At 46.9% G+C, this 23,185-nt stretch overlaps 1 protein-coding gene across 1 annotated transcript in view; it reads right to left on the bottom strand.

The window, feature by feature from the left end:
* LOC146797983 (transmembrane protein 87B-like) overlaps positions 1-23,185 on the bottom strand; it is a 416,123-nt gene that overhangs the window by 195,234 nt on the left and 197,704 nt on the right. The window contains exons 10-11 of the mRNA XM_085625212.1: positions 4,196-4,260; positions 1,909-2,092 (exon numbers count right to left, since the gene is read on the bottom strand). Coding sequence (XP_085481338.1) covers positions 1,909-2,092; positions 4,196-4,260 — 249 coding nt within the window. The remainder of the gene's footprint in view (positions 1-1,908; positions 2,093-4,195; positions 4,261-23,185) is intronic.

Here is a 23,185-nt window from a genome sequence, read left to right as displayed (position 1 = left end):
AAATCTGAGAACCATGACGCAATCCGCCTTCATGAGCACAATATGGAGGGCAGTATGGGAGTAGGGTGAAGAGGTGTAGAATTGGCAGGTGCAAATATGCAGCCAGGAACATGTACCCCCTACTCCAGGAAAAATTCAACCACATGCTAGCCTGAATGGTTTTAGACCTTAACAGTAGTAGTGGTTCCAATCTTAGCCATATGGCTGATTCACAGTTCAAACTGTTGAGTGTGCCTTTGGTGCTGTGGGTGACCCTGCCACCGGAAAATCTGTTAGTAGTTTTCCTGGACAACAGTGAAAGGCATTAGTTCTTTATAGGACACCAGGGGCGGGACACACCATCAACAACATCAGAACTGGACTTACAGGCTTTTTGGGGGTGGAGTTCTTCCTGGTTAGGTGGGGGTCTAATCATTTTTGAGAGAACATTTTGTTTTCCTATGGGTACTCAGAAGTTGAAGCTTCTACTGTGTGTGGTTAAGGCTTCAGCCCATACAAGAGTCAGAAGGTTGGACTAGTACAAGAGTTAGGGCTAGAAACGCTGCATCTTTTTCACTTGCGCCCACTTGAAACTCTTGAAGGCCAAGTACCTCACAAGAAAGAAGAATCTATACAAGTCCCAAGGATACCAGTGTCTTTCAGAGAGGATTCACATGGGATGACATTGCTCTAAGGGAAAATATTTCTAAAAATCTAGTACATTGGAGCTGTAAAACTGTTTCTGCTTTTTTCAGCCACAGAGGATGCTACTATGTTCTATTTCTTTTGGTTGATCCAAATTTTAACTGTTCTTTTTGCCATCAAAGTCCTTTTATACTTTACCTTTAAAGCACCTAGTGGACAGTGACATTAACTGGTATTTACTGTGTTTCAGGGTATGAGATTCTCGAACAACCACTAGAGTAAGGTTTGAGTGCTTACCTTTGCTCCATAAAGAAGGTTAAGTGCCCAAAGGGAGTAACTTCTGGAGAACAATAGTATTATTGTTCTGGGACAACAGTGGTAAACAACCACCCTTTCCTCCCTCTGAATTTTTTTTACAGTAAGACCACTTATAAATATTTGCATAGTTTACTACACAAACTTAAATGAAATCTAAAATAATGCATTTGGCTTTTGCGTAAAGGAAAGTTAAAGTATGCACTGCGAAGAACTAGGAAACAGAAGAGGACTTCCTGCTGCCCTGGTAAAAAGATATTACTAGCTGGATTATCACACGTTGGTAAACATAACTATCAGGCTCACTGGAAGAAAAATATATGGCTGTACAGAAAAAGTTACAGTAATGAACGCCACATTTATACAAAGCGGTGCTGGGGCTTTTTATCAATTGTCTTTTATTTTGCATCTTTGTGCAAAAGTTCCACTTATTGCTCAGGCAACGAGATTGACACAGAAATTACATCACTCCCTTGGTTCAATCAACAGTGAACCAAAGTATGTCGATGATGCATTGCTGCACTCTTCTCTCACTCTCCATACGTTTTCAGGTACAATAAACAGGTTTATTAACTACTTAAAGGTACAGAATATCTTAAGTAGGTTTAATGTAATGGAGTTTTAAAATAGTGATCTTAGAACAACCCACCTCATACTAGGCCCTCTAACTGTTACCAGGTGGAATCCACACTCACAAATCATATATTCTCAAGAGACAATACAGGGACATCTATTAACAGTTACACAAGACATTCCATGAAGTGGCAGGACATAACAGCAAAGCAGCTAAGGGCGGAGGCTATTTCTCAGAAAGTGACCAAGGCATAGTCTCAAGCATTTCTATCACAAACTAGGGATCTGCATTTAAAATATGAACATATAGATGCTGTGTTTTTTCATGTGGCTTCCTATTATTCCTGAAAGCATCAGACCCATCTGTCATGGGCTTCCCTCCTGGAAGGGTCTTACCTGATTCTCCATGGGTTTGGATGTTCTTGAACTCCGCATAGAAGACAACTTTTTCAAGCAATCCCAGCAGGATAACGCCTCCAATCCAATACTGGATACGCAAGATGTCACGCCAGTAGCAAAGCAGCAGCATTAACCACAGCACACCATAAAAGACGTACACAATGACCATCACCATATAAAACTGCAGGAGGAAAGAACAGCTATCAGGAGTACATTTTAGACCAAGTGTAATTACTGTTAAGGTTCTGAGAGCTACCCTTCGATTTTGCCTTCATCTCTCTTCAGCAACTAGATCACCCTTCCTTGTAAGTGACAAATCTATCATGTATTCCCCTCCAACCCCACCTACACACCTCATCTTAGTTTTCCATTTCTGCTCCACATGGCAACTGTTGCTGTTATTAGCTTTTCTGTCAGCTCCTTTCTTCTCAGTAGCTATTACATTTTTTGCCCCCCTTCTTAGCAGTTTCTGCCCTTCTTGCCTCATTTTCGCTAGGGTTTCAAACTCTTCTTAACCACTTTCGTCACAAGTGATCTTATTCTTCTGCCCCTTCTCCTCAAGAACCATTTGTGCTGCGGTGTTGCTGTTCGGTAAACAGTTTTTTCTTTTATAAATGTACCTGCTTTCTTTCCCTCTGTGTTTCTGTCCCAATGTATCCACAGCAATTGTTACTATCTTCTAATCAGCAGTTATAGCTATTGCTGCCTTTCCTGACTGCCCACTGCTTTGCAGTAGCTCGTGGCATCTCGAACTCCGAGCATGTCACTCTTTTTGCCTGCTGCTCTCACATCCAGCTCTTCTGGAGCCCCCGCTCTATCAGATACCTAGCTGTTTGTTGTCCCTCACCTTTTTGCATCTTTTTCATAACTTGACTAGTTACTTTGCCCATTTTCATCTCACGAGTTTCCATCCCTCTTTTCACTATGCCTTCCTAATTACTAGCTCTCTCTACTCCATGAGAATCTCCATCAAAGCTACAGGTTCTCTTTGGTTCAACATTTCTTGCTCGATGGTTCTCTCTGATATTACCAACACTCATCTTCAACAGTTCCTGCTTCCAATCAACCGCTCACTCTGTTTATAACAGTGTCTCTCACACCATTCTTACTTCTGTCTGCCCGCTCCTTAATAGTTCATGAAACTCCAAATCATCTCTCATCATGCGGTTCCTGTAATAGTAGTGATTAATTCTAGCAATAGTGTTTTCTGCTTCCTTCGTAGACCGTTCATTCGTTGGGAGTCACAACTCCTTTATTTAGCTCTTTCCACATCACACAGCCACCTCCTGCAAATGCCTTCCATTAGATTTCACTTTTCTATTGACACAACACATTACTTAAAATTATTCGCTGGAGCAGGAACCTATCCATTTTGTTAGCAGGAATAACAAATAAGAAAGTGTACAAAGGTGTCTCAATGACACAAACCTGGATGGCTTTGAACACCAACTTTGACCCAGTGGCAGTTCAATTGAATTCACCTTGGAACCCAACATCACCCTCAAGAAACACATTGCCCTAAAAAAAATAAAAAAATAACACAAAACCAAAGATGGCCAGGTACGAGCTCTTACTTCTAACTAAACTGAAACCGTTTCTTCCAGAAAGTGACTTCAGAACTGCTGGTCAAGACCTTGCACTCTTGCATCTGGATGGTGAAAAGGCCCTATTCCCTGGACGCTAGCACCCCTTTAGGGCATCATGTAAACCACATCATACCTCATACAGGGCCTGAAGAAATATGATCACATCACCACCACCCTGAGGGCACTCTTTTGACTCTCTTGCTTACCCGCACCATCTTCAAAACCAGAACCATAATTTACAAAGCCATCGCAACCAGAAACTCTGCTCATCTTGCAGTAAAGCTTATCTCTTGTTGTTCTAAGTACACCAGCACAGACATCATCAGAATGGAGGTTAAGAAGTATAGAAGGAACAAATAAGGCAGCCGGCCTTCCCATTTATGGACCCAGGACCTGGAACAACATCCCAGTATCCACGACGACTGCCCGAATACTGCTCCAATTTTGGAAAGAGTTGAAGGCACAACTCTTTAAAGAAAACTACATTCCAATGCAGTAGCAGTACACAAACCACCCCTCCTATCACTAGTTGACTGTACGCTTGCCTTTGACTGTGTAGTACTACAGTGCCTACTGGCTAGGATATATATATATAGAGATATATATAGGCACCATGGTCTAGATTGCAAATACACTACAAAACCAAAAGGTGCCAACAAAAGAAAAGAGCAGAAAGAAAAGTAGAGACGAAAACTTACCACCATGAGGGGCCATTCAGAGGCAGAGGTGTACTGGTGCACAGGGTGCCACATAGACACATCAACTGTGAGGAGGGAAAGCAAATAGAATTCAGATGAAAGAAAATCAACACACTGAGGCACCTTAACTTTGAACTCAATTGTACAGCTGGCACTATCATCACTGTAATACACAACATGAATGACCTCATTAAAAACATAATGCATTCACTCAAAAACTAAAAGGAAAATGCGCACACCTTTAGGCCCCCGTATTTGGAAAAAGGCAGTGCTTTATAGGAATTTCTAAAATACTCTTCATTTTAATAGTTTTCTTTAACTAATTCTCATAACATGAGTGTAACTACATTTCCCTCCCCAAAAACTGTAAAAATAGTTCAAATTATTAATGGTATGCATATTACCTAGGTCCTGTAAAATTGCACTTTTAAGTATTATTCTTTCTTAATTGGGTTTTGTATTAGATAACTGTCGAACATCTGCTTGACACCAGTTTAAAGAATAGTGATCTATGGTTAGTGTCTACATTTTTATTTTCTATTAAACTATTTTGATCAGGTTGAACATCTACCTAGAAACATTAGAAAACTCTTTTACATCTAGTACATTTGAACCCCACCTAGATTTTGCAAGCACCATCAAATAATTTTGCATTGCACAAGATGAGATGCAAAACAGTTTTACTGTATGCATGTGCTGCTTCAGAAAAATATATTTTTGCATATCCTACTTCAATACAATGCAATTGAAAAGCATTCCAAGGACATAGCTTTACACCCATTGTCCACTTTCATCTGAATAACACTCATTCTGCTACTGTACAGGGATCAAACACGTACAGAGTATCAGTTTATACTTAACGTGCATATAGTCTAAAACTGGAAGACTGATTCCAATATCCTTCTACTAAAATACTAAAACTATGTTCTCATGTTATCCATGCCTAGAATGAGTAGGCTCTGCAAGAGTGCCAAGTAAACACAAATTCCGCTGTCTGCGTTCAGCTAACTGCAGTTTAATATTCCATAGTACACCCCAGAAACATAGCAGTTATTACAACGAGGTACAATTATATCACATCAACTACATTGCAGGAGCACATCGGAATTCATTTTTCATACTTTTACACCCGGAGTTACTACCGAACAATAGTCTCTACAACGCGAGTAATTTTTTTTTTTATCAAAACTTTTTATTAAGATAATGCGAGTAATTAAATGTATATATTAAATTACCAGCTTTACAATTACTTTGCAATATATATTTATAAAGGTGAATGTGTGTGTATATATTGTGCAAAGTTTTCCAAAATCTGCCTTGTGTTCTGAACACATTGATGCAGAGGGCACCTTTTGCTGGACCCTGCTCACGACAGAGGACACGCTCAAGATAATGAAGAGCATCCACTCAGGGGCCCCGATGGACCCATGCCCGCACCACATCTTCCTCAGAGCAGCCGCCATCGTCCCCCAGCTCCGCTGCTCCATCGAAACCGCTACCTTCCCAGACGACTGGAAACACACCAAGAGCCGTCCTCATCCTCTTAGACCTATCAGCAGCATTTGACACCGTGAACCATGAGGTGTTAGTACGGCGGCTGAAGGCGGTGGGAATTGGGGACACGGCTCTGGCCCTTCTTTCCTCCTTTCTGGCTTCGAGGGAACAGACCATACACTAGGAAAATCTGCAATCCGAATCATTTCATCTCCCTTGTGGAGTGCCACAAGGATCTGCACTGTCGACTCTATTAAATATATATGTCACCCCACTCGCCGGCTCATCAGAGAGCATGGCTTCACCCTGGCCTCGTACGCAGACGACTCACAGATTGTCATAACTGTATCTAAATAGTCCGAGTCCCCTGCGGTTAGCTTTCATGCTTGTCTGACGCACATCATGAGCTGGATGAGTCATAACTATCTTAAGATTAACACCAATAAAACGGAGGTGATGGAGTTTGGCAACTGTCAATCCTTGTGGAATCAAACCTGGTGGCCGACGGAAGCTGGCGAATGTCCTGGTCCAACGATCAAGGCCAAGAATTCAGGGGTCATCTTTGATGACCGGCTTAATTTTGTGGCTCAGGTCAACCGGGTATCCGCCTCCTGCTTCTTTTTATTGAAGATCCTCTGGAAGATCTTACCCTTCATACCTAAGGAACTAAGGAAAACGGTGGTAGTGGCCCTTATTCTTTCAAAGATAGATTACTGTAATGCACTTTTCATGGGGATTGATAAGGCACAGAGGGCAAAACTACAATCTATACAAAATGCTGCTGCTCGCCTGCTATTAAACATTCCTAGAGGCCCCCCCAACTCTGCTGCCATCAGGTCACTACACTGGCTCCCTATTCAGCAGAGGATAGAATTTAAGGCCCTCTGCATGGTGCATAAGGCACTAAATGGCGGAGGGACTGCTGATCTCCAGAGACTGTTTTCCTGGTATACACCCACAAGAAACTTGAGATCTACAAACCTCGGCCTCATCTGTATCTCTAAAATTCGCAGAGTCAGATGGGGTGGCAGGAGTCTATCACACTGTGTAGGCAAGCTGTGGAATCAGCTGCCCATCACCATGAGGCTACTATCTGACAGGCAACATTTCAGGAAATTGTTAAAGACCTGGTTGTTCCCGCAGAACCAAGATTAGGCTTAGCTGATGCAGTCCCTATATCTCACCTCTCAGCGCCAAGACGCCTTGGCATTCGAGTGCTTTAAAAACTATCCTATCATGCATGTAAGCTATGGAGGTAATTCTCACATTTGTTAAAAGTGTGACTGAGTAATGCGTGCTTCCTGCGTCATGTCCTTAGTCACTGGGATGGTGAATCTATACACATTCAATCAGATTCCGAACCCATAACACCATTCTGTTGGCGGTAAGAATTACAGGGCTTATGGATAGTTTATGCAGTCAGGCATTTGGAAAATTGCCACAAAGAATTAACCTGTCACCAGTGGGAAACTGCTGCACAGAAACTGTCAGGAGCAAATTACAGGATGACCTGTAAGTTTGGCTGGAGTGTGTGTGGTTCTACTATGTACTGTGCGGGAAAGGTTGGTTGCGGTGCATGACCATCTAAAATATTTTCTTGTTGCGGTTAACTTACTGTTTGTGGTCTACTTATTGCTGCTGGTATGCATACCAACTGTAGGAAGCTGGCTCTCTTTACAGTATACCAAAACGAGGTACACTGTACAGAGAGTCCAGGCAACCCTTATTGGTTTACAGAGGCAAAAATGATAACACTAAATGCTCTCTTTTATGGTAGTGTGGGAGAGCAGTTTAGGCTTATCAGAGGGTAGTGCTAAGCATTTGTTGTACTTAAAGAGCCAATAAATGAGAGACACCTTCAAAGAATAAATCCAAGACAATTTAGAAAAATAACTCGCATGTTTATATAAATTCTGATATTAAGAACTTAGTTATCAGGTAAGTACTTTTTTAAAACATTGAATTTCACAGGTAAGTAAAATGTTCACTAAAAAGTGTCTTTATGTGTAACGCTTTCCTATGGGAGAAAAAAACATATATATACACCTTATACAGGTACTCGCAGTAGGTTTCCGGGGGTCCCCTTCAGGACTTAAGGTGGTAGGGGGCTAAGGTCCAAAGTACTACCAGCAGTTAGAGTTCACCTTCCCTGGGGCATCCGGGTGCAGAAGTGCTGGTGGGGGTGGTAGCTTTAAATGCTACACCAAAGAAGAGAGGGGGGCTACCTAAAAACAGGATGCAGAGAGAGACTTGGGGACAAGTCCGGGAGCTCGGTTTACAAGGGTTCTGGGATGCAAGCGGGAACAACAGGTTCTTAGGAACTAGAGCTGGGGCAGTTGTGTCATAGGGCATTGTGGTTGTCGGTCTCGGCAGTTCAGCGTGCAAAAATCAGTACATCTGGGTTACTCTTAAAGTGGGTTTCTCTGCAGTGCTGATGTCCTTAGACGGCTGCTTGGTTTTGGTGCTGTTAAAGTCCCAATTGGACTTAATTAGCCCTTGGTTGCTGCATGGGGTCCGATACCCCAGGAATTGGTGCTGTGCGGCTCCAGTTGGTCCTGGAGTCTTCTCACTTGGTGGGGAGACGGATCCGACCTCTTGGAGCATGGTGACCTCTTCCTGGGTGACTGCGGTGTCGATACGACTGGGGAGTGGCAGCACGGTGAACCAGACTCTGCTGTTTTGGTGCCGGCAGACTGCAGGGAAATATCTCTTCTACTCCAAGGAAGATTGCTGGCAATTTGCGAAGGGCTGGCAGTCTGCCGGGGTTTCTTGGTAGAGTTTCAGCTGCACGACGAGTAGGTTTCTTTGTGATTGTTGCGACTGGTGTAGGCAGGGTTGGAGCCAAAACGCCCACTGCAAGTCTTCAGTTCTTGTTTTAGCAGCTCTTCTTTGTCCTCTTTTTCTGGGTCCATCAAATTTAAATTCCTGGCATCAGGGATGCCACCTAAATACTCAATTTAGGGGTGTTAAATGAGTGGAAGGTAGTAGCCAATGTGCTATTTACCCCCCCCCCCATATGACCAATTCTTGTGGAAAGTGGGCTTAGCCCTGACCCATTGAGCTTAATTCCACCAAATATCAAGATAGTGGAATTCTAATTTTTTTAATTCACATCAGGTAGCCCACTTTAGGGGTGGAGCTGGCCTGATAGTGAGCACGTCTCCTGACTAGCTAATGTTCCCACCTATCCTGGTGCCAAGTGGGCCTCAGGGCAGGGCGTGGCATCTCCCAAGTCTGGGGGAAGCCGGGATCGCACGGTCACATATCAAAAATGGTAGAGGCCTTTGAAGCCTCCTGCCTTGATATGCTGATTGTTAGCCATCTTGCTTGGAGGAGGAGCGAACACCTCCAGCCAGAGCAGGCATTGTTTCTGCCCTCAGAGAGCATGGGCTCTAACCTGTAGAGGGGCAGAAACCGGTCTATGGTGGCAGGCTGATCTGCAGCAGTCAGACAGCACACTAGAGGTTGGTAGGTTTTCAGGGAGTACCTCTAAGGTACCCTCTGGGTGCATGCATTAATAAAACCATCAATGGAATCAGTGAGAGTTTATTAATAAGAGATGTTTGATACCAAACATGTTTGGTTTCAGTGAAGCCATCGTGTAGCTGGGAAGCTCATAATCACCAGTGCCCAGTAAAATACACTCAAGATTGGCTCCCTGTTCAATGGCAATGTCCAATAATCTACTTAGACATCACAGGGGCATATCTTGTCATGCAGATATATCCTCACAAGAAATTTAACACACCCTGCCTTAGGGCTGTAAGGCATGCTAAAGGGGTGACAAATACATTGCATGCAGGGTCTACAGGAATGGCACACTAGAGGTGTGCCATGTTGTGTCTTCACTTTCCTCTGCACCATGTCACACAGCCTGCAAAGGCAGTTTGCAGGAGTGTGGTGTGGAGTCCCTTAGAGTAGCAAAATACATGCTGCAGCCCTTAGGGACCCTCTTTAGCCTTCATGGCCTAGGTACCAGGGGTACCATTTACTAGGGACTTACAGGGGTGCTAAAGGTATTGGCAATGGGGCGGGGGGGGGGAATTGTACAGTTTTAGGGAAAGAGATCAGGCACTGAGGACCTGGATAGTAGGAACCCAGTGCACTTCTGTCAAAATTGCATCAGGCACCAGGCAAAAAGTCCGGGTGACCATGTCCAAAAGGGGCACTTTCCTACACCAATGTTATAGAGATATGCAAGTTTACCAAAGGGTAAGCTATTTTAGAACATGATCTTCTGCCCTTGTTGTTTCTATTAGCATACTGCAGGTGCCTTTCTACTTCCAATAGCAAATAATAATGTGTAGTATTTGGGCTATGAGGAATAAACACTCTTTTGTTTATGCAATTCTACCCATTTTGGATAAATTCAGATTTATCCCAGCTTTCATTTTTCCGAACTTTTGCTCTCAAAAGGATTTTGCATCTGAAGTGATACATAATATCAAGTATGTTGTTATTTGAGGCGAGCAAGTCAAAGGTGTAATTCGTAAATGTTTTCGTTTAAGTCATAAGGAGAAACCATTTTAAGTCATTGTGTCTTTAGGTCAGCCACAGATCTGAATAAGTCCATTGTGGAAAGTAAGCTAGACATGACTAGTCGAAGGTGAATTGACTTAACCAAATGAGCATATTTGAGTGGCACTGCACATTAATGACAGGGCATAGTTCCATACCATTGTGCAAGCAACTCTGCTTCACCAGAACAATGTGTCAATGCCCATTGTAAATCAGACTGGTGAGAAAAAGAAGCCCTTCCTAGCCACACTGAAGATCAGAAACAAGCATTATCTAATTTATAGATTCTGATTCTAGACAGGGAAGTTGTATAGTATTTCAATCATTTGATTAGTCCATTTTCAAGTACCATTATTTCTAAGACTTTGCAATGTCAGGTCTAAGCCTTACAATAAGTAAGGAGTTTTAAGTGTTTTTTGTGGCCAAAGTTATTCTTGCTTTTGCAACATTAGTCCTTCATGCTTGATCTTTGTGGGTGGGTTACATAAAGGTAAGTAATACCAGACAAAAGGGATCGGGATCAAAAAGCATAGCTTTGTGGGTGTTTTCCCTGGATGATATTGTAGTGTGGCTACTGGTAAAACAAATATTGAGAAGCTTTGCTCCCGCCTATCTGTCCACCAAATCAGCTCGATGGTAAGGGTGTCAGCCTGTCTTTGTAACAGTGTTCATGTCACTGCAGTTTACGCATAAGCTCACATCTGTTGACTCCTACTTGGGTACCAGCTCTAATGTGCTAGACCATGGGCTACAAGAGCCTTCAATAATACATAGTATTCACCAATTAAAGCAATCCCACACCCAGTAAAAAATTCCTTGTGTGTTGTGCTTTATGGAAGACTACCCCCTGTGTTTGTCTCATGGACACAGGTGCCAACCGTAGGTCAGAGAAAACAAGTGGGAAAAGTGGCCACTCTGTTTTACAGTCTCCGTGCTGAGCCATTCTTTGCATTTGCATGCATGGGCCACAGGTCGGGAGACTCACTGTTGTCTTCAACCTTGTAACTATCATCAGTGCAATCAACCTTTCATCTAAAGAAGGGCTTCGGCCTATTAAAATAAAGCATCCGATTGGGATCCCTGAGAGAAACCATCAGAACGTAGTAGTTGGCCTTGGAGATCCACTTCGGCCTTTTTTCAAGGCTACACATTTGTCATCAACTGGCGAGGGAAAGAGTCAGTAACTAGACATCTTAACCCTCTGGGTAGGAGCAAGGTACGCCTTCTGGTAATACCATCTCCACATCCATTCTTAAAGGCTGACATTTGTTTTATTTAAAAAAAATGTAAGTATGGGCAGCACACAATTCCATGGATTGTCCTCCAACCCCTTACTCACGAAAGTGAAGGCTATCAGACAAGGTAACCCCAGAATAACTCAAAGTGGATTAAACCCCATACCTTTCTGTGGCACCTCTCTATCTATAACCAATAGGAAGGCATAGCAGGAGAATGTGCCACTTCTTCATGGGGCAGTCGGGGGAGGTGGATCTTCCAACACTCCCATCATTCTCTTCAAGGTTTTGCTGAATCATTCCAATAACCAAATTGTCTAGGATAACAAATGGAGACACAGTATGTTACGCTCACTTCCTTACACACAGCCTTTATGTATGAAGACATGAAGTTTGTCCACTTTTCAGAAACTATAGTCCAGTGGCATCTGACTCTGCTAAAGATCTCCTGGATGGCCCTAACTAGCAGTGAGTCAGTAGTGCGTCTCAGAAGCACAAACTTAAGGTTCAAGTGGTATGATCCACCACAACAAGTATGTATTTGCACAAACAATGCCAACCCTCACCCTCTCAAAGTGTACTCCCATAATTAGTAAGAATACCAAGTGGGGCCCTGCTCAAACCATCTAACTTGTAACTTGTCTGACAGTTTTCTGAAAGTATGGCAGTAGAAAAGCGGGTATTTGGTCTCTCTTGGGTTCCTTTATGCCCAGGTGCATGCTAAAGTTAATTTCATGTTACTTCCTGACTCAAGGTCACAGAACTCACTGTAAAAAAGACCCTATTCCCAGGCCACTGTGCACTTACAAGCTGGGTTTATTGTGAAAGATCTGTACCTTTTCCCCACATGTGGAGTAACAGTCTTCACTGTAGCTGGTTCATTGAGGGCTTCCATTCTCAGACCAGGCACACTTGGAAGCATCAGCAGGAACTGGCTATTTATCGGCAAAGGCAGCAGAGTCTCCAGGAGGAAACCAGATTCACTTTGTTCCCTCTTTAACTTGATGCTGTGGGTGTCTGTCACCCGCTTGACTACTAAACTGTACACCAAGATATTGTCTGGATTGCGAGGACCTCGAGGGGTATGTGTCTATACCCTCCTCTGGTTGGTGAATCTGCGTGAACATCCTGCCAGTCTCTCAAGGTATCGGCCTCGAACATCTCTCTGGAAGGAGGTCTCATAAGTCCTCTCCAAAGCTGAAGGCTCCTCCAATGGCTCTGGCGCTGCCGTTAGTCTCAGCTCTGATTTTTCAGTCTTGACCTCGCTCTACCGCAGCTGGCCTCCCCCCCCCCCCCCCCCCGAGTCACCCGAGAGACAGAGTGAGATCTTCTACCCCTTTAAGTAGTCATCATGCTCCTTTTTTCACTTTATTAATGCTTCTAATTTCAACCCCAATGTGTCTTTTCATCCTTGAGAATCGGTTGTGGAGGCGATTTTATTCAGACGATGAAAGTTTTGGGACCAAAAATGAAACCTTTTGGTGCTGAAATTGCTTTTGGTTTCACGGTATAACCGCTTGGTTCCGAATCAGAATTTTTTTGTTTTGGTCCGAAGACTCCTTTGTTACATTCGGGAGGTGGAGGCTCCTTCTGAAAGCCGTACTTTTGGTGCCGAGCCTGAAGGTGTGGCTTCCGAAGATGTTTTTTGGTGTGCGCCATGGCTTTTATGCAGTGGGGGCCCGTGAGCAGGTTTGCCGGTGGAAAGTGACTTTTTATGTTTCGGGTCAAAGGTACTCACAATCCAACGCTCTTGGAAGAATTCTACCATTTCTGAGTCTTGTTCCTGTTCCGATTCGGAACTGTGGATGGAGATGGATCCTTCTTGGGCTGCAGATGCCTCCTCATCTTGATTGTGTTGCAGATCAAAGATATCTGGCGTGTCGTCGGTGTTTCTGCACTGCATCTCGAGACGGCGCGCAGGTTAATCGTGAAGAGTTTTCTTCGACCGGAATGATTTGCACACTTCTTTATGCACAGGTGAGAGGCATAGGTTACAGACCGAATGCAGTTCTGTATGGGGATATTTGGAGTGGCCCTGTGGACAGAAACGGAACGGAGAGCAGTTGATTAGCAGCTCATTTTGTTAGTGAACTGACCAAGTGGAAACAATGGAGTCAAGCATGGCCCGAAGGTCGAGAGGTTATTTGACAATCCCGACCTGTTGAAGATATTTGAGATGTAGTATAAACTACCCACTAGAAACAATACCGTCAAATGTAGATAACTAGCTAAAGGAACAGAGGCCGAAATGACAATCTCGAACCGGAGCAAGAGGGAGTACATCCAAACTCTTCAGCATTAAAAAAAACAATCTAAAGATGGAGGTGATGCACATGAGCATTGTTACTGAAGGGAGGAGTCACACAGACTTGCACCTCTAAGAGAATTCTTCGAAGAAAAACAACTTGTAATCATCCAAGCCTAATACTAGATGGCAGACTTATGCAAAGCATGTGTATCTAAAGCCACATATGCCTTGAACATTAAGTAATCTATTTTTCTGTAGCATTAATTTTCAGATGCTTGTGTTAGGTCTCCTGCATCCAAGTGCCATTAGGTCATACCCTGAATTTAAAATAATTAATCAAGCAATACACAATGCAGAAGGAAACACCACAACAGTTCACATAAGAACTTTGAGACCAAAGTATCCCTGTGGCCTGAGCGAAGATGTGATTTACAATGTGACAAACAAATGGCTGAAGGTTACAGTGCAAAACGAGTCAATAGCTGAAGGAGACCAACTTGAAAGTAACCAGAGAATACCATAGGTTTGCTATGACTTGTGCAAATAACACACAAGTCAAACCTAAAAATACTCTAGTTCTAACTGACATTGCCAACACATCATTGGGCTCTGTAAGAATCAGCTGTATTGAAACAACACTGTCAACTTCTTCTTTAATAAGGCTGCTGCTTATTTCATCTTCATTCAGTAAATCAAAATAATTGTTTTGTTTAGGCCATTTACTTGTTTAAGATGATTCTTAATTAAGATTATTTAAAAAAGTGGACATGTCCTGAGATAGATAATGTTTAGAATGGATTTCTGAAAATAAATAATGAAAGTGTTCTAGGATCCTGCACACAGGCAGAGATATTCTGTGTTTATCAATGTATTGAAGCTTTCGATGATAAACAAGTGGCTGATATTGGTAGATTTTTGTTGGTTTGTGGGATGGCAGATGATAGCACATTTTTATGTGGTGTTTCGACTACCCTGAACCTTGCTCTCGTTTTCAACACAGGACATGGTGTTGGTGAAGAAATTGGTTTAGGAATTATTTGAGGAGTGGAAGGAGAGCCAGTATGCTATTTTTTTTAGATGTGCCATCCTGGCATGGATCGATGTGTCTGAGTCAAAAAGTACCTTGGGAGTGAAATGCATACCAATATCAGGTGTTGGATTGTGGGACAGGGCAGTAAACGACTGGTGTAGTGATTTTGGATGTTTCTGAAATTTCAGGAGGTGAACCTCAAAGAAGCACAATGATTGGCTTAAAGCGAGCTGACAGCACAGGGTTTCATGATATTCATCACAAATAATATGTTTTTGTTCCCTGTGCATCCAACAGTTGTTTACGTCGATGGACAACTTTAACAGCCAACTCATTTATGGGGGTGTCAGACACAAGCTGTGCACACAGTTCCTTACATGCACTGAAGTTGATGTTCAGAAGCAACATTGTACTATTTACAAGTTAACTTGGGCATGAGGTCTTGGCTTTAAAAAGAGATGATATAAAGAAATATGAAAACATGTAAACTGCAAGCATTGTTCAAGTAGCTTGGACTGAAGGGCAAAGTCCCACCAGGTCCTATCCCATTTTAAAGTGAGAACAGAATCTAACAGTACTTAATATTAAATATTTAATATTGGGAGGGAGGAGCCTAGCGCGCAACCAAGATGGCCGCGTAGGTGCGAAGCTCCCGAGGACCTCCGCGACCTCCTGAATTAATCCTGATTATATCCTGTCCTTGACGAGGGGACTGTGTCTGTGTACCCGAGCTGAGGCGGCACCCGTTTTCCGTTTTCGAATCGGACCCCGGACACTGGTGGGAGCACCGATCGAAGATTGCGGCCTTCTCCGCGCCGGCCCCCCGTATTGGAGTTGTGGGGCGATCCGGGGACAAAGCGAACAACAACGGCGGGCAGGGCTGGGCGACTCGCGTACCCCGCGCTTTCACTTTCGCTTTTGCGCCCTCCTTGCCCTCAGGCGAGGTAGGGTTGCGGAGCGGGGTGCGGTGGTGTGGCCTTGCCCCTGTGCCCGGCTGACCCGCCGGCTGTGAGTTGTCCTGCGGTCCGGTGGTCACCCCCCCCGGAACCCGTGAACTGGTTTATCGGCCCTTTCGAGGAGATTGGCACGACTTTGGGAGTGCGACATGTCCACAAAGCAAGATGGCGACCGGGCCAAGGTGAAATCGACCCGCCGCGGCCCGGCACATCAGTCAAACAGTATGGACCGCTACACCCTCCAGAAGGGATCCCCAGAGGCACAGCGTACATCCCCCGCGGGCCCGACTGAGGCATCTGCTCAACCCACGGATCTGACCCTCCGGGACGTCATGGGCGCCATTGCCGAGATGAAGGCCTCGGTGGACCAGCGCTTTGATACTCTGGCGCAGAAGATAGACTCGGCCCTGGTGGAGGTGGGCCTGGTGAGAGCTGACTTGTCTAAAACAAATGATCGGGTCGATTCCCTGGCCCACACCACCTCAAGTCTCACTACAGACGTGGCGGCCCTTCAAAAGGAGATGCACCGGCTTGGCCAGGCGAGCGCCATGATGGACCGTCGACTGGAGGACGCCGAGGGTCGGGCCCGGAGGAACAACGTTCGTATTGTCGGGGTGCCGGAGGGGCGGGAGGAGGAGGCGGCAGATTTGTTTGTGGAAGACCTGATCCTCACCCATCTCCAGCCCCGGGGGCTGAGTAAACTTTTTGCGGTGGAACGTGCTCACAGGGTCCCCGGAGGAAGACCTAAGGTCGGAGCTCCGCCGCGGCCTCTCATTGCCCGGATTTTTAACTTTCGGGACAGAGACGCTATCTTGCAGACTTCCAGGCTACAGGGACCGGTCAAGCTTGATAATATGGACGTGAATTTCTACCCTGACTTTACTCCGACGGTCCAAAAGCAGAGACTGAGTTTTCTCGGAGTTAAACGTCGCCTACGGGACATGAACCTTAAGTACTCAATGCTTTTTCCAGCTAAGCTGAGGGTGGAGGTGGATGGTCGCACGCACTTTTTTGACCGTCCCGAGGCGGTTGGGGACTGGTTGGATACTCTGCCTGGGGATCGGGGCCGGGGGTGTGGGGGGGGTGCGGTTGGCGGGGAGGGCTCGCCGGATCAGAACTGAGGGGTGAATAGTAGGCCTTGCTCTGGACAACATTTTGGTTACCATTCACTGATCGTGTATGTTCCCCTCCTATGGAGGTCGTACGGGGTCCGTTGGGGGCTTTCCCTCCTCCTCTGGGGGACTAGTTAGTTTTTCATCTATGGGGCGACAGGCACACTGCACTTTGGGGGGGCTGTCTGGGCTCATGCAGGGGTGCAGGGAGGGGGGAGTTCTGTTGGGATGGGTGGGTGGGGGTGGAGTGTTGTTTGTTTGCACCGCAAGGCGAACCCTTTACTGTATTGTTGTTTTTGAGATGCTCTTTGGGGGACGATTGATGGCTTCCATGTATGATGGGGGGTAGGGACCTGACTGTGTTATCATGGAACGTTAACGGACTGGGGGATAGGATTAAGCGTGGTGTGGTCCTGCAGTATCTGAAACGCATTTCACCAGATGTGATCTTCCTGCAGGAGACACACCTTATAGGTAATTCCTTTCATGCCATGAATCGGAGAGGCTATCGCTTGGTGGCCCATTCGGGCTTCACCTCGGGCTCGCGGGGGGTGGGCATCATGATTAAGAACTCGCTCCCATTGGAGATTGATGAGGTGCGCCATGATGAGAGGGGACGTTACACTGTCTTGGTGGGTAGAATGGAGGGCAGAGTGGTCGTTTTTGTATCAGTGTACGTTCCACCGGGGTTGCAATCTACCACGTTTGCGGACCTGGGGCGCCTCCTCCTTGACCTCCCGGATGGGCTTCTGGTAGTTGGGGGGGACTTCAATGCGGTGGCTTCAGGGTCTATGGATCGTCATCCCCCAAGGGACCTCCCCCGGGCACAGGCGTGGCTGTCCGGCCTCTTAGATACACTAGGATTGGTGGATTGCTGGCGACTAAAGCATCCCGCGCAGCTGCAATACACCTTCCACTCGGGTGCCCATGGTAGCCTCTCGCGGCTTGATTATGTCCTTGTTCCTGCGGCCTATGCTGGGAGGGAGAGGTGCGCCATTTGGCGCGGGGTATTTCAGATCACTCCCCACTACTGCTGCATCTTGATGTCTTCCCGAGGGGGGAGGGCAGGGTAGCCCCGATCAATGCCTGGTACCTGCGCGACCCCACTATTCGAGCCGAATTGATCAAATCCTTGCAGCGGTACTTTGAGGAGAATGTGGGGTCTGTCCCTTCTGCCATCTCCCTTTGGGAGGCTTTTAAGGTAGTTCTTAGGGGGGAGGCCCTCTCCGTTATCTCCCACGCCCGGAGGCGCGAGCGGGAGGAGGTAACCCGGGTGGAGGCCGAACTTACTGAACTAGAGGGTGACTTGGGGAGCGGGGTGACGGATGCCACATTGCATGTTCTACACCTCAAGCAGGCGGCCTATAGGGCCCTCGTCACGGAGGCGGCCAGGGGCCTCAGTAGAGAGCAACAGGGGCGACTGTATGATGTGGGTGATAAGGCTGGTAAATTGATAGCGTGGTTGGATAAAAAGGAGAGAGCGAGTCGTGTGGTTCCGTTGATCGAGAGGATGGATGGTGTATGTGTTACCGAGCCGGACGCCATTGTCTCCTGCTTCGCGGATTATTTCCGCGAGGTATACTCCCCGGTTTCTCCCTGCTCGGAGGAGGATTCCCATGCCCTGCTTCGGGACATCGCGCTGCCCTCCCTTTCGGTGGAGGACAGGGATTCGCTGGACGCTCCTCCCACCTCGGACGAAATTGCCCTTGCTATCCGCTCGGTCGCATCTGGCAAGGCCATGGGCCCCAATGGCATTCCTATCGAGCTGTACAAGCTGCGACCGGATGTGCTGGCGCCCCACCTGCGCGCGATGTTCCTGGCGGCCTGCTCGCGGGGTTCCCTTCCGCCGGACCAGCGTCTGGCCACGATCGTGGTGATCCACAAGGAGGGGAGGCCCCGTGAGCGGGTCACATCCTATAGGCCTATCTCGCTCTTGAATGCGGAGCCCAAAATCCTCGCCAAGGTGCTGGCCAACCGGCTGGTCGGCGTGGTGGGCGACTTGGTCCACCAAGACCAGTCCGGCTTCATACCCCATCGTAACACGGCCCTTAATCTGCGACGCTTGCACGGGGTGCTCGCGCGTGTTCCGTTCGTGCGGGAACCGGCCATCTTGGCGTCCTTGGACGCCACCATGGCGTTTGATACGCTTGAGTGGCCATACATTTGGGCGATGCTGGCGAAGTTTGGCTTCGGACCGGGCTTCATCAGCTGGGTCAAGTTGTTGTATTCCGGCCCATTGGCGCAGGTGGTGGTGAATGGACGAGCTTCGGCCCCATTCGCATTGGGACGGGGTACGCGACAGGGCTGCCCCCTGTCGCCTCTCCTGTTTGCACTGGCCCTGGAGCCCCTGGCGGAGTGGCTGCGGTGGCACCCTTCCATCCGTGGTCTCCGTTGGACCCCCGAGCATGAGGACCGTGTGTCCCTCTACGCTGATGATATCCTTCTATATCTCGCCTCCCCGCGTAAATCACTGATCGTCCTAGTTGATGTTTTGCGCTCATTCGGTCGTAACTCAGGCCTCGTCATCAACTGGGCGAAATCCTGTGTATATGTGCTTGCCGGGGAGGCTCCGGTCCTACCACGGGACTGTCCGATCCAGATCGCCTCCCAGGGGTTTCGGTACCTGGGTATATATATTACTCTGGACCCGGAGGCCCGCTACGAGCGGAATTTGCTGCCCCCCCTCCAGCGCTTGAAGGAGGACGTGGTGCGTTGGCGGCGTCTGCCGCTTTCGCCACTTGGCCGAGCGGCCTTGTTTAAAATGATGTCGTTGCCGCGCTTTCTGTACGCTCTCCAGAACACTATGGATTTGGTTCCGGCGCGCTACTTCCGAGAGGTGGAGAGTTTGCAGCGTCGCCTGTTCTGGGACGGGAGGCCACGTATCGCCTTGGCTAAATTGACGCTCCCGTGGTACGATGGGGGGGTTGCCCTCCCGGATATTAAACGGTATTACTGGGCCTCCCAGCTAGCTGCGATTAATCATGGCCTTTACGGGCCCGCCCTGAACCCGGCATTTGAAATGGACAAGATGCTCCTGCCCGGTGGCGACTACAATCGGGCGCTCTACTCTGGCGCGCCGGACCCTCGCCTGACGGGACCGACGCGTGTCATGGTGCGTGTATGGCACGCGGCTAACGCAGCTATGGGGTGGAAGGACCGTTTGACCCGGGCGTCACCGCTATATGCATTGGCGAGGTTGGGCTCCTTGTGGACCTCGAAGGGTTTCGAGAAATGGGACACGATCGGCATCAGCACAGTGGGAGATCTCTGGACGAGGGGGGGATTCAAAACTTTCGAGATGCTGCAGACGGAGTTTCAGTTGCAAGGCAGTGAGTACTTCCGGTACTTACAAGTCCGCCACGCGCTGGGCTCCGTCTTCCCGGATGTCGCGTCCATTCCGGAGTCTTCCCCCCTGGAGGACAGAGTGCTGGATGGCCATGTCCCAGACAGCACGATCTCCCTTATATATAAAAAACTGATTAACGACCGATCGGGCCTGCTGACTGGCCTCCGCGAGGCCTGGGTTGCCGATGGGCTGGAGTTGGACGACGAGGACTGGATGTCCGCGGTGGCCTCTCCGAAGGAGGTGGCCATCCCGGCTCGCCTTCGTTTCGTCCAGCTTAAGATCCTCCACCGGGTTTACGTGACGGGGCCAAGGCTTCTACGTATGGGCTTAGCTGAGGATGGACTGTGTAAGCGTGGCTGTGGTGCTTTGGCAACTTTCTTGCATATTCTGTGGGAATGCCCAAAGGTGGAGCGATTCTGGCGTGGTGTGCATGAGGTCCTGCGAGTGGTTACGCGTGTCGTGCTGTTGCCTGAAGCGAGGAGATGCTTGCTGAATGTGTGGGAGCCAACTGACTACTCGGTTCCGCAGACGCGGTGGGTGACTCTGGGATACATGATCGCTAAGCGTGACATTGCTCAACTGTGGGGATCCCAGAGGCCTCCGGCGGTGTCGGCCTGGAAAGAACACATGGATTGGTGTATGTTTCGTGAAAAGGTGGTGTATGTTGCGAGGGGTAAGCCTGGGGCGTGGGTGAAAATCTGGGGCCCCTGGAACGCCTATCGCGGGGGTATTTGCGAGCCGCCGCTGCTGCCGGCTGCTTCGCCAGCTCCGTCCCCCTAGCCGACACCCTCCCCCAGCCATGGGCACGTGGTTCCCCAGTCCCTGATCCGTTCTCATTCCCCTCTTCAGAGTTTGGCGATTGGTTGGGGTCCCCCACTTAAGGAGCGCGTGCTGTCACTTGGGATTGCGGGTTGCCTTGCGGGTGTGGTTGTTTTTGTGTTGTTGTGTTTTGACAAAAGGAAACCGTATTGTTGGTTTGGAGTTATGTGGCCTGCACTACTGATATCTCCTGATTTACCCTTTTTGCACCGCCAAGAGATTTTTCTGTATGTATGTCATATGCTACTGCCACTCTAGCGGCCGGCCAGACGGTTGTAGGCCCATACTTGTAACTATTTGAGATTGTAATAAACGGTTTCAAAAAAAAAAAAAAAAAAAAAAAAAGAAAATATTTAATATTGGATAGTAAATGGAGCTTCTTTATAAGGAGACAAGCATAAGCTAAGCTGAAGAAAGAAGCTTGCTAGTGGGAGGAAGTTTGAGGTATCTCAAATCTTTACAACGATATATGGTAGTCTCTCTAACTAAATGAAGGCTGCAGTATTTTATAGTTTGCCACCTTTATATAAAATTCTTGAATTTTTTGATAGTTTATGTCACAGTAGGTAAACTTGCAGGGAAACTATCTGCACAAGTTTACCATTTGCAGACATTTTCTACACATACATTTTAATCTAACAGGGAAATAGTCTAAACACATTTATGATTGTGCCATTGTTCAATTATAGGGAAAATTATCTTGTACATCAGTGAAGATAATCTCAAAATGCAGAAAAAGCTACACGGATGAAAGCAAACTAAAACTGGGAAACTTAGCAAACATCTCAAAGGGAAAAAAACCCACTAACTTTGCCAAACCTATCCAGCAGAACGGAAAATGTTACTTACAAAGTAAGCATCTGGTTGTGGCATATACAGTGCTGTAGATTCACATGCTGTGCATACTCCTGCCTTCTAGTGTTGGGCCCAGATGAGTGAAAGTTGTTTTTCTTCAAAGAAGTCTTTCGTGTCACGAGGTACTGTGACTCCTCCTCTTACTGGTAATGTGCATGGTCATCAACTCCACTGTTAGTTTTCCCGCACAGTGGGTAAGGATGGAATGTGAAGCGAAGCATTGTATAGAAAGATGTCCATGCAAAGAAAGAGAAAGTGAGAAATATGACTGCAACAGACAAAAGTGTCAGGGGGAAGGGTGGTTGCATGTGAATCGACAGCACTACATGCCACTAACAGATTCTTACTGGGGGAGTTACATTTTCTGTTCGAGGCATCTGTGGCTGCAAATGCAACATGCTGTGCATAGACTGTATAGCAGTCCTCCCACAAACGTGGTTGTTATCCTGAGGGAGTTGCAGTAGATCGAAAAAGTGTATGGAAACCTGCCTGGCCCCCACTTGCTTGTTGGTGGGCTGGCACATCTACACAATAATGTTTTGTAAAACTATGTGGCGTGGACCAGGCAGCTGCTTTATAGATCTTTCCCCAAAACAGGGAGTAGGAGGTGCATCCTCGAGTATATCCCCCTATAAACGAATACAAAACACAAAACTACTTGAAGGTAATTCAGTCACTGTTATACACCAGCAGTTCAGACCTTCTTAAGCAGAGGGTCATCAAATGATTTTTGTGAGGTCGTCTCACCCTTAACTTATCATGACATGCTTCATTATTTGACGACCTCTCACACTGGAGTAGGAACAATGCCACTCCAGTGGACTAAACCAAGGGAAGCTATGAATAAATCACTTGACCTCAAAAGGGTACTGGTAATTGCAGTATCTTTTTTAGGTCAAGTGATTCATTGCATTTCACATAATTACCTGTTTTCATGATTTTAACCATACTGGAGGTACTCGGTAATACAGTAAGGTTTCGAGTATACCCCAAAGTATTTTTAAAGCTCTTTTCTTGCCAAACTAACAAGACCCAAGGTATTGTCCTGACAACAGATTTCTAAGAACTGCCAGGGTTAAGAATAACTTCCCTTGGTTGAGTCTTTTGGAATGTCATTGTTCCTACTCCAGCGTGAGAGGTCATCAAATGACGAAGCATGCTATGATCAGTTAAAAGTGAGGGAAACCTTTTGAACGGACCTCGCCTGGTGGTTGTTCCCATCGGACCCTTCCGCAGCTCTGTAAGCTGCGCTACATCTCGCCGGACCCGCTGCGTGGGTCCCGCTTCGAGGAGGAGACCAGTGGGTGCCCCGGACTTCGTGCTGACACCTGGAGGACTGCTGGGGCGTGCTGAGGGACACTAGCAGGGCTGCGAGCA

This window comes from Triturus cristatus, chromosome 9 (genome assembly GCF_964204655.1).
Source record: "Triturus cristatus chromosome 9, aTriCri1.1, whole genome shotgun sequence".
Classification (NCBI taxonomy): domain Eukaryota; kingdom Metazoa; phylum Chordata; class Amphibia; order Caudata; family Salamandridae; genus Triturus; species Triturus cristatus.
This window is presented reverse-complemented; position numbering and strand designations above follow the sequence as displayed.